Source organism: Pocillopora verrucosa, chromosome 1 (genome assembly GCF_036669915.1).
Source record: "Pocillopora verrucosa isolate sample1 chromosome 1, ASM3666991v2, whole genome shotgun sequence".
Classification (NCBI taxonomy): Eukaryota; Metazoa; Cnidaria; class Anthozoa; order Scleractinia; family Pocilloporidae; genus Pocillopora; species Pocillopora verrucosa.
In genome coordinates this window covers 21992602-22009546 of record NC_089312.1, presented here as the reverse complement: position 1 = coordinate 22009546, position 16945 = coordinate 21992602, and the positions used below count along the sequence as shown (strand labels likewise).

Here is a 16945-nt window from a genome sequence, read left to right as displayed (position 1 = left end):
CCGCTCCCAGTCAATTGTAAACTTACATAGAAATAAAGCTTAAAATTACCTGATTAAAACAGGTTAACAAAGAAACAAAGAGTTCGATTCCCCAATTTAGGCTGTTTTCGATTCTCTGTACTAACTCTGACGTTTTTTGTAGCCAAAATTTTATATCCGTTTTAGTTCGTTTTCTTTCCTGATTGACACTATTTGTCTCAAGTTCACTCCTACCTTCATAAGCGACCCGCGTTTCGATTTTATAAGCTTATGAGAATAACGATAGCCGTCTAAATAAATTGGCGTTTACAACAGTGATGACTGAAAAAGTGATCTTTTAAGAATTAAGCCACTTGTTGCCATTTGGGCTAAAGGCCATTTATTATTTACCACTGACATGATCTCACCTTAAGATATTCGACGAAATTTTGGAATTAGAACTTTCTTGGTTTAGCAGTTGATATTACCGAGAATAATAGATATGTTATCTTTCTTGAAGCAAGAGAATTAACAGAAATTGTCTTGCTGGTGTACAAGCATGAAATGGTTTTGTTCTGCCGACGGGTTTCGTGCGACATTATGTCTCATATTTTTGTTGGCTTATAATGGGAGCGTTAAACCAAGACCATTACCTGAAGGTGGTGGAACAGTGACTCAAACTGGTGAACCGTCACATTTTCAAGTTGATGACAAAGCCGCTGAAATCGAAGTCAATGCCAACCCAGCTGGAGTAAAAGTCAACGCTAAGCCGGCCTCTCTTCAAGTGGTAGCAAAGCCGGGTGCCCCAGCTGTACCAATATTTCATCCAGCGATACATCTTGCCCAACACTATGCACCTCCACCAGTTATCCATCACCATGCGGCCATGTTTTATCATGACGGATTTCACTTTCCCTTCGGTCACGACTGGTTCTATAATGGGATAAAACGACACAAGTTTCCTAGACCACGGAAAGATCAAATTCAACTTCGAACGCACAAGTCTGATATTCCTCGCTCAAAACATCACAAGAAGGCATCCGAATCTCATAAGAGACAGTTTATCTCAGCAGTTCCGCAGTTTGCGCAACCATCATCCCTTGCTCCCGTAGGAGGCCTCGGCGCGCCCAGAGCTTACGGTTATGGAGCCTTACCTCAGTACGGTTCTCTTGTCAGTGCACCACTCGGAGTTTACGGTTTACGTCAAAATCCTCAAACAGGATTATTTGCATCATCACCACAGCTCACTCCTCAGCAAGGTCTACAAGAGTCGGGGATGTCTAGAAGTCTTTTGCCCTCGGCAGGTACTTCAAGAGGCACAGATACAACTGATATACTGCAGAGATATCAGAGGCTTTACGGCGAACTGAATGCCCTCGCCAACATGTATAACTCGCTTGTAAGGCAAAGAAGTTTGCATTCCCTACAAGACATTGGATATGGTGGGGTAATGAGCGCTGGCGGCGCCCTCCGCATGAATACTGATGTCACTGACCCTCGACTCGGACAATTAGGTTTGGGAGCTCCGCCGTTTGGTGGCGCAGTGATGGGTTACACAAGAACTTACATACCCTCCCCATTGGCTAAGCTGTATGGCACTCAGGCGTCACTTCCCCAAACCAATAGATTTCTCGGTGTACCTGGTATGTTTGCTAAGATATAAGCCGTTACCGAATTATTGTTGCTGCTTGAAGCATCGTATATGATTTGTGGATGTAAATAATAACTATGATGTAGCTAAGTCAATATTTGCAATGGAAAAAATGGTTTAAAGATAACAAACAGAGATGTGAATAGGGTGAAGAGTACTTCTGCCTCTTTTTATTTCTTTCCAAAAAAATAATCCTGCACGTAAATGTTTATACTTCATTGTTATCACTGATGCGTTAAAGAAATGTGGAATATTGTTTTTGAGAGCCATACTATAATTTCAACCGTTTTGATGTTTTTTTTTCTGTTTTTTTGCTTTTGTCGTTTGTTTCAGTCGTTTTTGTTTTAATTTAGTCTATTTTAAATAGTCATTATGATCAGGGCTAGGTGTGTGAAAGCCATCATTTAGTAATCAAACACAGGGGCTTGTTTAGGACCCGTTTCTAAAATCAGGCCCAAATTTAATTCCTCGGCATGTAAATTTGCATGAATAACATTTTGCTCCTTTACTTTTCTTCAGGGGCGTCGTTAGTTGGGCAACAACCTATGGCCCGATATTTCGACCTTTCTTCTCTAGTACAGGGCTCACCTGCAGTGGTGAGCAGATCCAAGGTTCCTAAAGCCCCGGGTAAGGAAGACAAGAAGCATGATCATCAGGATGACACAAATAAAAAAGCAAAAGTGAAGCGACAAGCGTTAGTTGAACCGATCCTAACTACTGACGATCCCGACGGCATGGACAATTTATTCCAAGGTGACTATGACCAAGACTACAAGCGGCAGATGATATTAACGCCTGCTCTGCAGACTCTACAGCAACTACAGCCACTGCAATCACCATATACTCAGCAGGCCTTGCAACCACAATCATTACAACTACGTCAACTACAGCTTCAGCCGCAGATGCTGCCTGAGCAACCGTTAACCCGTCAGTCGCTTGCTTTGCAGGATACTAGCATGCAACCAACGGGTATGCAGCAGCCGGTTGGAATACCAGGGGCTCAACAGCTTGGTCTCCTTCCCCTGACCTCAACACCACTGCGCTACATGACGCCATCTTTGGTGACACCACTTGAATCAATGGGTTCCTCCAGCATTGTTGGAAGATCGCCATCAGCTTTAGCAGCTTTATCGCAACCTTTCGCCTCTCAAAGTTTAATGTCACCGTTAATTACGGGTGCGTTCACTCGTCCTCGAACTGATTACGGCTCTTTGCAAGGTCTTACATCAAGTGATCTCCTTCAAGACCGATCACAATTTCGCCGTCCCTTGAGACTTGGTTTCCCAAGCTATCCGCGACGTTTTTTCCACAGACCTCAATACCGAAGGAGACTACACAACTTTAGAGAAGAAGACGCCCTGGATGGAATACAACCAGAAGTGTTAGGCCGCGAGAGAATCTCGCAAGAAGGATCTTATTCCACTGAAGAAGTCCCTAGTTCTCAAGGAGAGACGCTCATAAACTCGCCCGTGGGGTTCGGACCAATCACGGTGGAGGCTAAAACAGCAGAAGGTGCACGTAGAGCGGCGATGGCTGGAGAAGATAAGAGACATCGCATCAACAGACCAGTTGAAAGAAAGCCGAAGGACAAGAAGGACGATCAGTAAGACTTTTTAAAGAAAGCGCGCCAGGGTTCTTCAGTTGTGCCTGTTAAAAGTCAGAATAGAAGTCGACACAATCAAATCAAAATTGCGACAATGGAAAACGTCTCAAAATCATTTCCAATCAGTGGGGTAATTAAACAAGGGAAATTCATTCATTTTCAACGAAATAGGATCTGTTTCGCATAGCGCAGAGTAATTTGTGAGAACGCGTGGTAAAACCGTGCTATTAGGATGCAGTTACAGCTACTGATCCTTAACAGGTGTAGAATGCATGAGTCCATTTAGAACAAATTCCAATCATCTTGGTCCGCCTGGTTAAAAGGTAGATGATGCCAACCATCTGATAACTCTGTGAACATTAAACAGCTAAATGGCGATTTTTTTCCGGAGGAAAAGCGCTACTCACCCAACCCCCAACGAACCTTTACAAATTTAATGTAATACGAGGGGTCTCATGTTTATCTTGACCTTACTAATGCTATACCTAAATTCATAAAACACTTCTGTTTGTTTATTTTTTCGTTTTCTTGCTGTCTTGGACGTTGTTACCCGTCTGTTCCCAGTTTTTTCACCCAAATTAATCAGTACTACGATTTTGCCTGATAGACGCACTTCATATAGGCTTTAGCTTGCTATTAAAGTGGACATAATTTACCGCAGAAGTCAATGAGATCGAAAAACGATGCAAATATTGTCATGAAATGTTATACTTGACGAGCTGTATCGTTTTATTGTTTGTACAGTAGTGTAAACTAACTCGTAATTTGCATCGGCCATAAACGTATGGATTGAATAATGGATGACTGGTTGTGTGTCTGTGTGGTTACACATGTAAGAGTTGTCTTCTTATCCGTGAACTTGATATTAATCACACTTAGATCTGTTACAAAATTATTACTCATCACAAAGAAAGACTTCAATGATTACCTATGCCTTACTCAACTGAAATGGCACAAATCATTCAACATGTAGAAGGAATAGATTTGGGAGTATATCTCTTCGAGGAGTGAAGTTTTTGGTTATGGCTACTAGGTAAGAAAATTTCTATGTTGAAAGTTAACAAACTGCCCTGTCTATTACAGACTGAAATAGCTAGCACAGCAAATATCGATAATATCTCTTGAATTTAATCGAGTTAACCTTCTTAGAATAGCTTTTCGGCGAGAGATTATGATAATATATATTTTCTGATTCGCTTGTAACGTATCCTTCAGTTGATTTGAAACCACATCTGTCTTACAACAGCGCAATCACTGTAGGTTTTACTGAATGATACGTGGTACATATAGGACTGAGAAATGCATCTCTCGCTACACGAAGATCCAACATGTACGAGTGAGACATATAGATCTATTCTTATGGCTTTCGTGTTTAGGGTAAAAAATTTATGTCTATTATATCTGGAGTGACATATTTGCATGTTTTTTACCTCCAAACAAAACCTCCTGTTTTAATCCGTTTCAAAAGATCTTACTATTATTGTGATTACATAATTAATCAAATGCGGCGGTCTCTAGAGAAGCCCACATAAAAGGTGCTAATCCCAAAGCTATCAATGACAATGAATTGGCTATAAATTGTTTAATTAAAAGAGTTCAAAGTTAGCCTAGCAACTAGCCTCTCGCACTTCGTTTACTATTCTAACATTTAAACCAACCGCCCGAGAATCTCACATATCTAATAAGCTAGGATATTCTACGCTGAGATCTGGCACTAAAACCGGGCAGGATGAATCTCTGACTGAGAGTAAGTTCACTACATTGTTTTTGGATGTGTTTTGGCCAACAGCTTAGAAAAACAATTAAAACCGTTCACCTACAAGAACTTAAGTTCATTTTGACTAAACTTCCGTCATACATGAAACCCTAAGATACAAGAGAATTAAAATGGTGTTGCAAGTCTCCAATAGTCAACGTTTTCTTAACATTATTATTTTGCGTGCGTGCAAATGATTTTGCACACCTGGAATAAGCATTTTGTTTACACATGTGGTTCGAGAAATGTGTTTAACAAACAAAGGTAAAGTTCCTCGGCGTGTTTCGTTAAAACTAATAACAAACTTGTCCGGAACGGGTTAAAAATAAACCAGTGAACATCTTGTAATCATCATACCCTCCCTGATTAACAGTTTACTTATTATTTTGTTTGACCGTTCCATTTCATCGCCAAGTGATGTTAAAATACAATTCACTGACAGGTGATAAAAGGAGGCCGACATGCCACGAGCACACTCAATAGTGGATAGTCGCTCCAACAACCAAGCGCCGAGTTTACGATCGGCCTGTTCTAGTGCCTCGAGTACAATAAAGCAAGTAGATTCTACCCTTGCCCTTTTGCGGTCAGATGAAAGGGTCGACGAGGAAGATGAAACGCAGTCTTTCACTAGCTCTCACTGGGATACAGACCTCGAGGACGATGATATCTCTGATAGCGAGGGTGATGAAGCTACTTCCGACAAGGAAACGTACCTTAAATTGTGTGACTCGTTGGGAGTCATCCCCGTGTCTCGATTTGGGAACGAGATTGGTCATGAGGAGATCAAGATTAACCATCGCTTTTTGAAAGAAATGGGGACAAAAGCCATAGCCTCCGTCCTCTTGGGGAACAAAACAACCTCCAAGCTACACGTTGCGTTTAACGAGCTAAATATCAAAGGAGGAATTTACATGGGAAAACTTCTGTCAAAAAACAGAGCCCTTACTGAGTTGAACTTGGCCAACAACAATATCAAGCGAGAAGGAATTGTCGCCATAGCAGAAGCTCTGCCGAGTAACACGGTTATTAGAAAATTAGATTTGTCTGGAAACGGTCTTGGGGAAAAAGACGCTGCATTATTGGCCGAGGGAATAGAAAACAATAGCTCTTTACATTGTTTGAACCTGAGCTACAACAAGTTTTCTGAAGAATCAGGTGTTTCTTTTGGAACTGCACTTACTTACAACAATTCTCTCCTCGAGCTAAACTTAAGCTGGAACCATATTCGAAGAAGAGGTGCTGAGGCTATTTCGAAGAGCCTGAGGTATAATGATTCACTGGAAAATCTTGATCTCTCTTGGAATGGATTTGATGACACTGGCACTGCAGAGCTTGGGGAGTCTCTAAAACGAAACTCGGCACTCAGAGAACTCAACCTAAGCAACAATCGAATCTCGGACGAAGGAATCAAAAACATTGCGAAAGGTCTCGAGGGAAGTGAGAAGCTGGAAGTGCTAATACTCAATCATAATTTGATCTTCAATGCTTGCCAGGGCGTTAATAAGCTATTGGAAATGCTGCATAAGAATGGGGCCCCTGCGATGAAAATCCTGGCGATTTTAGACATAAAGCTCGATCAAGATTGTGAAACTCTGCTTGCAAAAGTTTTAGAAAATCGATCAGGGCTGACTGTACATCATGGCTGTAAAAAATCTGACTGTTTCGTGTCCAAGAAGAAAGAGACTAATCCATTTGACTTCCTGAAGATATATTTGGACAAAAACAAGATTCATGCGTCAGATTTGTTTAAACGCTTGGATCCCGACTGTCAATTTCGTGACAGCCTGTCTCGAGTGGAGTTCATCGATGGAATGAAACGTTTAAGGGTAATGAGCGATTTCTACCTTGATAAACTTGTGGAAATTCTTGACGAGGATGGAGATGGGGAGATCGATTATAGTGAATTTGTAAAAATGTCTTAATTTGTGCTATTCATGGTGAGAACTATATCAAGTCGCTAGGCTAGGCGGGTCCTTAAGTGTATAATGTAATGTCTTTCGCTTCCCACCTAAACGCTTGCATCGCAAATTCCTAAGTTTCCAATTAGTAATGATTTAATCATTTAAACACTCAGTGATGTGTATAGACACATTTTGTAATAAACCGTGTATAGCAACAATAAAACGTGTTAATCTTGATAAGTGCAAACGCTTGTTACACTTAGTCTTTATATGAATATTTTTAACACAGGAATACAACATCTATATATAAGGATAAAAGTTCCTAAAGATAATTTAAACTACCTTTCCACTTATGGCGTCTTGAACACTTATAGATTTTTTTTTCTCATCATCGTCTTTTAAAGCAATGAGTTGTGTTCTTCGCTCCATTAGGAGCTGAACAAACTGGCTGGGAATGGTAATAATTCCGTTATTGTTTCGTAGGTCTACCCACAACAGATTGGGAAAGTATTTTGGGTCTTTTAACAAGGTGAGAAGCTTAAGCACAAGTTTCATATCAATTTGATTGCCGCGTAAGCCTAAAAAGAAGTAAAAATCAAAAATAATTAATAGAGAACTTAAGATTCCAAGATGACTACTAAATTGTCCAAAATTGAAACAGTTGGGCAGTTGAATATTGGCTTCACTATGTAGAAAAAACACAATAGCTGCCGTCGATTAAGCACGGGTCTTTCCAGAAAAGCAGCGTGGTGGCAGAGCTGGCAGAAACAGAATTCAAGAAAACTTTTCAGAAAAAATATGAGAACAAACAACCCACAAGTGAAGCCAGGATCGAGAATCGATTTCTGGTTTAATAGGTGGGAGGCGACTGTCTTCGCTACTGCGTTATCGCAGCGCTCTGGATGACTGTTTTCTTTTTTTATATATATATATTTTTTGATAAGGAAAGAGCGATATCACCTTTTTTTAAAAAAGCTCGATAAAGCTTTCCTCTCTCTTAGTTGTAATCAGTGTCTTTTTAGAATGTCAAGTTCTCCAAATGTCCAAATATCGTAATACGAGTTTAACCTCAGAGGCGGGCTTTTAATAGGGTGGAAGGCAGGAAAGGGATTTGAGGGGAGGGGGAAGGGGGGGGTTGGAGTTACGCAATGATCCTTGTGTATTTATTCAGTTTTCATCTTTGTGAATTTTAGCCGTCTGAGCTCAAAGGTTACGACTGTTTTAATTAGTATCGTCTCAACCTGCAATCTTATTTTCGGTCAATAATTTCCGTAAAAGTTTAAGCCCCCTGAACATTTTTTGGTTTAGATTTGATTGTACTTGTGTGTGTCGTGTTTCTTACTGTCGATGTTTGCCAAGGAATTCGTTTACTTACCCATAAAATAAAGAGATTTCAGTGTCATAGTGACATCAAGCAGCTTCAAAGCATGAACATTGTTTAACGAGCAAAACACCAGCTCTATCTTCTTAACATTGGGACATCTGAACAAAAGTGCCGTGAGCTTCTTCATGTTTTTCGTCTTTGACAAGTCCAGGCCATATATGCTGATGGCTGACAGATTGGATTTCGACAATGTCACTTTGTTGGCTTTTTCAAGGTCATCCATGATGTCACTCGCTGGGTCGAAGTCAAAGTGTTTAAGAAGCAGTTTGCATATGTGGCAGATTTGGCGCCCATTTCTATCGAGAAGTGCCTCCTGAAGTCTAAGAAAGGTTTAGAGGCTAAGCGTTTTTTTTTTAAGTTATTCTTAATTGGGTAGAACGTATCATTTCACAAAAAAATAAATTTTATGAATAAAACGAGCCTAAAATTCTGAAAACGACCCTTCCACGCAAACAAAAAAACTTGTGGATGGGGACCAATTGACGTGGAAACTCACACGTTATTGAATACCTGACTCTAAGACAGTAATTCATTGTTTCCGATGTAAAGTTTCCCCTAATTCATTTCTTGGAAGGGGCTCGAGATCTTTCTTTATAGTTATGAAGTGTGAAAGTTAGTATTTTCAGTGGAACTGAACTCATTGTCAAATGGAGATGAGTCGAGACCTTACGTAAAGGTGGCAATGTTTTTTCTATTTGTTTTGGACAGATTTTTGGTGGAGTTTGCTTCCAGTGCAAAGTTTAGCTCATCCAGAATGCCCCTTTCAAAAATTAAAAACCTTCAGACATTAAATTCAGTGAGGTAAGGCAATGCAAGAGACATTTGTGATGAACGAAATTATCGGGCACAGGTGATAATGAAGGCTGACACTGAACGATAAAATGCTGGTCATTTGGTGATGGATGATAGCGATATTGTTAACGGTCTTAAGCTGCACATGCAAACACAGGAGAACTTTGACAGAGATATATCAAGAGGATTTCAAATAAGATTGACACCTTGCGTGCTAACGGGAGTTTGAAACTTTAAGCTTACCTTTGTAAATATCGATGTGCATCCCGATCAACAAGGAATTCATTAGCGCTAAGGAGATCCGGCATAGCCAGATTACTGAGCCTTTTAGTCCTTGAATTTACCCCGAGATTCTTTGAAATCTAGACGCAGGAGAAAATTCAAACTTTTTGCCAAGGAAGCACTTACCATGTGGATAATAAAGCAAGAGAGTAACAGGTGGAGAGACTGGATCTCCCATAAGAACTCTTTTCGCTTGACTATCGTAAAAGCAAAACTGAAATAATCACAACTGCCATCGACAACGGAGGAGGAAATCATTAGCAGCCTATCACTGACTCAAAGTAATAGTAAAATGCGAGTGACCAAGTCGTGATTGGTTTATTTCTTTAATCTGATTGGCCGAGAAAGTGGCGCGATGTTGTAAAGAGTAGTGAGATCCAGTCGTTTAGCTTAATTCTCTACTTAGCAAAGACATTAGCCAGTAGGATTTTGTCAATTGTTTTGCTTTTAAAAAAGATCAAGGCTTTTCCTAAACGAATTAATTTGGCCTCCTGCAGAAGTCACAGATGCAATCTTACCTAGGTCTCTTGGCTACGCTTTTACATTATCGACAAAATATGTTGTTTATACCATCGCAATCACCAACGCCAGACAACGTAATTGTGATTTTGAAGCGCACTGCTGTTCATGTTAACTATTAAAGGAATAATTATTGCCCTACAATGTCAAATTTATTTGCTCTCAGAGGTGGCGAAAGAAAAGAACTGGTTGATATGATAAAAAGTAACCATTCAACAGGTCATAACTGAATGTTTTAACTTATGTTTACGTGACAGCTAAGCAGCATGCGGTTACTGTTTATTCGCGATTAACAAATCTAAGCTTACCTCTTTAAATACATTTATTGCTTCTCCAAATATTCCTTTTTGAGAGAGTCGAGCAATCTGTCTTACGTAGAGAGCACGCAACTGGTAAGGCTGGAGTTTATCACGAACTGAGTCCGATGAGCAGCAAGACATTGTTAAAATGTTTATATCTCGTCTTCCATTTCTACTGAAAATCGTTTTTCTGGAGCCGCGCGAGGCGAGAAAACGTCACAAAGTTCGAATAAGCGCGCGTGGACTTGGTGAGGTTTATGCGCGCGCGAAGGTATTGGTGAGTTTTCTCATGAAATGTAATAAGATGACAAAACTCCAACAGTAAATCGTGCTTCTGTCTGAAATTGATGTATATGCACGATGAACGGTCGATTGGTAACCAAAAAAAATTCTCTTTGGCAGAAGATAGAACATCTCAGGCTCGAATTAAATTACTAAAGCTGATCACGTTCTGAAACTTAAATCTATAGAAATCAACTGTTTCAGATGGTACATACCATACCAGAAAAAGTTTATGTTTATCATATTCGAAAAGCACGGTGTTTGTCGGAGAGATCTTGAGGTTCTCAAAGTTGAAATATAATTCCACTTCTAACCATCTGTGCATGTAAAGGAGTATTATGTTCTAACAAAAGTTATCTGAGCTCTCCACAGTCCTGCTCCAACTCATCCGTTTGAAATATAGTGGCGCGGGATGGTGTCAATGGATCACATGAAATTTCCGGAAGAGTTTCTGTACTCTGTGTAGAATTCGTGCATATCGCAGAGTTGAGAACTGGTTGGGAGAAAGTTGGAAAAGAATGGCGAGCTTTCAAACTGGTATCAGGAGAAGAAGAAACCTCGTCATCTTCTGTAAAGGAAATGAATAACAAAGAAATGGATAAGAATGATTTTTAAAATCATAGCATACTATGAATAATGGTTTGTTCACTTTCAGCAAATAGAAGTTGACTTGCCTTGAATGGTTGTCTCTCTTAAAGATCTGAATTCTGCCACAGTTTGACGTTTTCGTAATTGCTTAGGTTGTTTTCTTTTTTCTTGTATTCTCGCCGGATTTCCATTAGGATCTAGTTCCTCTATCTGAAAGCAGGAGAGCGATCGAGCTGAAAATCATAACTACTCAAGAGATTATACACATAATCTCTTCGACAGCTAAATGTACTACTGAAAATAACTCATACAGTTTGTGTCCCTATTTTAAGGTTAATGCTTATAAACATGATAATATAAATTTGGACTAAAATTTTTTTAAAATCAGGCTAAGCAGGTTATCCATTCATTCACCAAGATGTGTTACAAACATTTATTTACTTAACATTCAAGAGGTCGTGATGGTCATGAATACCTGTGTTGGTTTGTGCAGGTTGATAAAGAACTGCACATCTCCAGCTCCGTGAACTGACACCTTTCCGATAGAATCAGGAAGCTTTGTGGGATCACTGAGCCTAAATTTCAAATAGAAATCGACAAACGTCGTTTTTCCCGTGAACATGACAATTCGCTCTTCGGTATGGTCGGCAGCATCCCTGTCAGGTGCAAAGCTCCCTCGCACAAGGAATCGAATCTTACCAAGGGGTAGGGTCAGCGGCTGCGAGCAGACCTCAGAAATGAAGCATTTGTCGGGATTTCTCGGTTGAGAATCGTCAAAGAGAGCCACTCTCAGGACAAACTGTTTCCCAGGCTCTGCAACCTCGGTCATAAGGCCTCGAAGAGAAGAGGTGACGAAGTTGTTGTTGTCATTGTCGGAATAATGGAGTTCTCTTGAAATGCAGCCTGCTATTTGTTCAACGTAGCGTGGGTTGTTGTTGGATATTCGTCGAACAAGCTTATAAAGTCCTCCTCTTGTGATTAGAAATGAAGCAATCTTGAAACCGTTTGCAGCAGTTTTAATCTTAAGAGTAAAATTTGAAATGAATAAAACTACCTCTACGCGTAAAAGCATCAAAAATAATGATGAGAAAAGAAACCGTTATTATGTCGTTACAAGTCTTAAATATAATGAAGCACGATATGGTCCTCTAACCTTTCTAAGGGCGAGATACAATTAACATAAATGTAGATGAAACTGAATTTTGGACGAATCACTCTATGAATTCCCTATTTATCTCTCTAGTTAAATGCAGGTAAGGATAGGCGTGCACTTCGATATTGTCTCTTCAAACAAAACCTCTGGCAACGCTGAGCTTGAATTTGTGAAATACCTTAAATGATAATGAAAGCTTTTGGGTCTCGCGAATCATCTCCTCAGCTCTTATATCAGTTACGTCAGAGATATGCCTCACGAAAATCGAGTTTGAAGATATACTTCTCTTCTGAAGCTCTGTATCAGATATGCCAGTTTGCAAACATCCAGGGGCTTACATAAACTGTCACTTAATGTAACTAGCAATAAAACTGATTAGTTCCACAAAAACTAAGACTATCATAGCAGAGCTGTTTTACGTTGCAATGACCAAAAGTAATACGATGCACTCAGACCAAAAAAACACTTATTTGATTTCTTGAATTACAAGAGAGTTTAAAAGAGGGGAATCTAACCTCGGGTGTGCTGTAATGATGTTTCCATAAAACCCTATCCTCATCCAAAACTTTGCTCTGCAAAACAGCTATCCTCGCGTTCTCCCTGGAAAAGAAATCTTCAAAACCATCTCCCAACAAGGGTAGGGTAAGTTGAATAGGCTTTGTGAAACGAAACTTTGACGGGCGAACGAGAACAACTGGGCTGGAAGTAATATCCACTAAGTTACTTTCGTCGTGGTCCCCTGGATCACACTTCTGAGGTATAATCCACGTGCTGTGTGACTTAGATGAAGTTGGGACTGGTTTTGGTAGATTGTACAACTCATCTGTGCAAATTGTTTCTAATGTGACAGGTGTCTTTCGGGACACACAACCAGCGGGGAACTTGATTTGAATTCCTGGGTATTCCTTTAGTTCTACCTCGCAGTCAGTGTATGGATCCAGATTTTTCGTTGTCTGGGGATGCTGAGTCATTTTGATCGTATACAGTCCGCTTTTCCTGCATATGATTCTTGCTTCAGTTCTCTCTGCATTTACACGAAAGCAGAACGAGTCAAGAGGTTTCCATTTGAGATGCTTTATACCATGTCTCACCCAAACATTACTGCAATAAAGGCAAACCAGTTGACCACAAGATTTTGGAGCCACACAGTTCGGCAGTCTTAATACAAGCTCAGCAGAAGGTTCGAACACAAACTCCTTTGGATAAATTTGAATTATGTCCGATACTCTCCGTTCGTTTTCCTCCAAAAATGGCTCATATTGAAGTTTGTTGATAATTCTAAACTTAACACTTGTTGACTTTGAACTATCTACTGAAATGATAGAAGTCTTGAGTTTTACACCAAGTAATTCGTGTAATGCTTCTACAAATCCATTCTTTCCAATTGCTACTCGGATCCAGTCACTAGAAACGGTGCTGAAAATGAAAGTGTCAATAACTAAATCATTATCAATACAGTATCACGAACGAGAGACTTTGTTCATCACGCTGCCTTCCCCTTCACTGAGACAAAGCGATGTATTTCACTCAATTATAACAGTGCAAGAAAAGTTACCCACATAGTGAAAAATCGTTATTCTAACAAGAGTGTGAGGAAATACATGATAAAAACATTCTCGTTGATGCGGCTTGTAATTTAAAAAAAATTGTTCCTGTTTGAATTTCTATGAGCTTTTGAATGAAGAGCAGCAACCCTTAGTTCTGCCCATAAACACTTCTCGTTTTCTTTAATATATTCATTATTTAGTCGTAACAATTTTTCGTTGGACGTGATCAACTTTTTCGAACAAAAACTCATATGATAATAAGAAGTCTAGTAATGTCGCCAGAAGCGCGATTTATATTTATTCAAATTTCTGTTTATTGCATTTTGCACCTGCTAATGTCCCTGAATATCTCTTTATTTTAGGATGTTTTCCTCTATAAAATCGAACACCACTCCGCTAAAAATAAATGCACTGACACAAAACTGGATCATTTATAACGCATTGGTGAAAAATTATTTCCAAATTCGTACTAATTAAACTTTTCGTCGCCAGTGAAACGAAGACGGTGCCTCACTTCGTTTACCGGAACTAGTATTTGAACCTCCTTTTCCATATTGCTGCATTGATATCAGTTTTCATACGTAAAATTTAAGTCTTCTGTATAATGAAGGGGGAGAAGTTTTAGTTACATAAATGTTACTTAAGTTGAATCAGTTCTGAAATCGAAAGCTAACGTATTTTATCGGAAATAGTGTGGAATGATAAAGGAAACTCATAGGCAACTGACATTTCGCTTTTCACGAGATCGATCAGTTTCACTTGCTGAAAAGTAAAGTACACTTCGGATATGAATCTTGCCGATGTAAGTTAGATTTGAGAATGGTGTAAATTTTGTGGCTGGACAAAAGACAACTTAATGTTGTCTTCATTCGAAATGTATGCAGCATATTTAGTCCGGATAGCTAGGAAAACGTATGGAATTAAGTCCTCGCAAAACAGGTTGCGGACCGACTTCCACGAAAAGCTTGGTGATGATTTTTAATAACGACTGAATGGGTCTTCAAATGATTCGAAAAAACGTCCTGATTTATACGCAATAACTTTCACTATATGGAAAGGTACAAATAATCATCAAAGTATTTACAAAACTTCACGCCTTGATAACGAATTCAGTTGTTCACAGCCGTAAATCTATGATGACCAAAATAAACACACAAGTTCCGTTGTGCCGAATTTTTTTTGAAAACGAATTCGAGAATTTACTCGAGGAAAAAAGGAAGGATGATATTTCGGTGAAATACAAGAACCGAGTAATGTTCTCAACTCAAGCAATTCAAACAAAACCATGGTACCTGAATGTTGGCTTCATGGCGCCGTCTTCTTCATCCAATATCAATTTACTTATGGATTGTTTTGACTTGTTCTTCCACTCCATAACAACCACATCAATCAAGGTGTTGTTTGCAAAAGATGTTTCGCTTCTCGATGCGTTAATTGCGTGCAATTAGAAGAAAAAGTGATTCATCAAATGTCAACTTTAAAAATGGAAATCGAACTTTGGTTTCTGCTTCCGCTGGGAATTAGACTTATTGTGGGGGTAGGATTAGCAAAAGTACTTCGTTCTTATGGAAAAGTTATGCTTTCATTGTTTACAAAAAGGTGCCTTTAATACACAAAGATTGCCTTTTTTCTTTTGAACTTTGCTGGCCTGTCGATAACCAAACTACCATATTTGTTGAATTGTGGGTCTCCATCATTGATAGGAAATGGAAAGGACCAAGACAACAATTACTTTTTTTCTAACAACCATTCAAAATGTTATTAAGATCTTTACGGAGAAACTTCATCGGCATCTTCAAACGCTTGCCATTTCACATGTGCTTGTCACTTTTGAATAGCTACAATGAAAAAAGTATTGTTCACTTTGTTCGCTTTGCTAATGCCTTGCTCAAACATTTTGAATACTTGAAAGCAAATAATAAACGCTGCTTGTTTTACAAATGCTTGAAAAATGAAATTAAAAGTAAGTAAAACTAATAGCTAAGCTTTCTCCCACGAATATGTACGTTACTTTTATGCAAGAAAACGAATCGAAGGGTAGACAATTCTTTAAGAGTGGCTGTAGAGAAAATCAAGCATTACTAGTGAGATAGTGGTCACTGTGTCTCAGTGCTCCCTCTGGCCTCGATTTCCGTGCCAAGTCCTGGAAAGATGGCGCGGTAATTTTCGAAAATTCTAAGCTGCGATGCATATGAAACAGCCTCAAAAATAATCAAAATTTACATCTAACACTTGTTTGACAAGTAATTGAATTCATTGAAGTCTCTCCATGACTTGTGATACGATAAAATATCATCTGGAAAAAAATCTTCAACCTCATCGAACAAAAGTTGTCTCTCAGCTCCATGGGAAGTAATGTTTGTTTATCAATCAGTCAAATAGAATGGGATAAAAGCAATTAGAAGTCAGGATAACGGCGAAAATAATTCAGTTCAATTGTTCACATACGAGCTTTTCTTATTCGAAATACTCAGTCAAAGTGAAGTCCTTTTCAGTTGATAAACGTGACACGAGATCTGAATATTTTAGAGGATGCGAACTAATTTTTTTCAAAGTTACTTTCTCTCTGTGATGATAAACCTCAGGTACTCTTAATTACATCCGCCGGTCAGAAATGCTGATAGTATCCACTAAATATTCATGACACGTTTCAATATGATTTTTTACACTATCAAATAAACTGTAAACATGTTGCCGCAAAACAGACGGAAATATATAATAACGAAGCTATCAATTTTGCTTCTGCACTGAAGGTAGTACTTCACATGGTCTATGTAGGTGGCAAACACGTGAAAATTGAACGTTAATTCTAATTCGATCAAAGTGTCAATTTTTAAAATTATTTTTCTTTAAATCTGCTTTTGATTCTCTGTTTAATTTGTAGGATAAATGTAACGAAATTAAGGTGTAATAATAATTTTAAACACATACGAACTTCAATTACAGTTGCGCTTGAACCACAAACGCATAAACTAGAAAAAATATGAAAACTTAGAGAGGGACACAAGTGAATCAATTTCAGAATAACCTACAATTACGCCGGCGCAAAAGACCAGTAAATAGCAAAAGCATTTACAGCTAGCATCAATTTTACGGCTTCGTTTTCATTCATTGGGGTTTGAACTGTTTCGAGAATATTTAATCACAAAACAATATACCAACTGATATGCGGATCGGAAGACAGATACCAACCAAGGCTCGCTGAGACCAAACCTCTTTAAATTACAGCG

General features: G+C 39.0%; 4 protein-coding genes across 5 annotated transcripts; 2 read left to right on the top strand and 2 right to left on the bottom strand.

The window, feature by feature from the left end:
• Nucleotides 1-440: 440 nt before the first annotated feature.
• On the top strand, nt 441-4066 carry LOC131778512 (uncharacterized). The gene is made up of 2 exons (XM_059094932.2): nt 441-1601; nt 2129-4066. Exons 1-2 carry the CDS (start codon nt 518-520, stop codon nt 3214-3216), a joined length of 2172 nt encoding a protein of 723 aa, XP_058950915.2. The 5' UTR covers nt 441-517; the 3' UTR covers nt 3217-4066.
• A 56-nt stretch (nt 4067-4122) lies between these two features.
• Nucleotides 4123-7020, top strand: LOC131778521 (leucine-rich repeat-containing protein 74B-like). Of its 2 annotated transcripts, none has more exons than XM_059094941.2 (2): nt 4123-4245; nt 5411-7020. In XM_059094941.2, the coding sequence occupies exon 2, from the start codon at nt 5430-5432 to the stop codon at nt 6888-6890; it is 1461 nt and encodes a 486-aa protein (XP_058950924.1). In that variant the 5' UTR covers nt 4123-4245; nt 5411-5429; the 3' UTR covers nt 6891-7020. The 2 variants fall into 2 exon arrangements, with proteins under 2 accessions (XP_058950924.1, XP_066021685.1); XM_066165588.1 differs by having other exon boundaries at nt 4140-4245; nt 5384-7020.
• Nucleotides 7021-7202: 182 nt separating this feature from the next.
• Nucleotides 7203-10357, bottom strand: LOC131778531 (leucine-rich repeat-containing protein 75A-like). Its single transcript, XM_059094949.2, has 4 exons — nt 10155-10357; nt 9289-9407; nt 8245-8573; nt 7203-7447 (listed from the first exon to the last, which is right to left on the bottom strand). Exons 1-4 carry the CDS (start codon nt 10284-10286, stop codon nt 7203-7205), a joined length of 825 nt encoding a protein of 274 aa, XP_058950932.2. The 5' UTR covers nt 10287-10357.
• Nucleotides 10283-15163, bottom strand: LOC131778530 (uncharacterized). Its single transcript, XM_059094948.2, has 5 exons — nt 15008-15163; nt 12684-13584; nt 11491-12036; nt 11102-11225; nt 10283-10995 (listed from the first exon to the last, which is right to left on the bottom strand). Exons 1-5 carry the CDS (start codon nt 15088-15090, stop codon nt 10781-10783), a joined length of 1869 nt encoding a protein of 622 aa, XP_058950931.2. The 5' UTR covers nt 15091-15163; the 3' UTR covers nt 10283-10780.
• Nucleotides 15164-16945: the final 1782 nt, after the last annotated feature.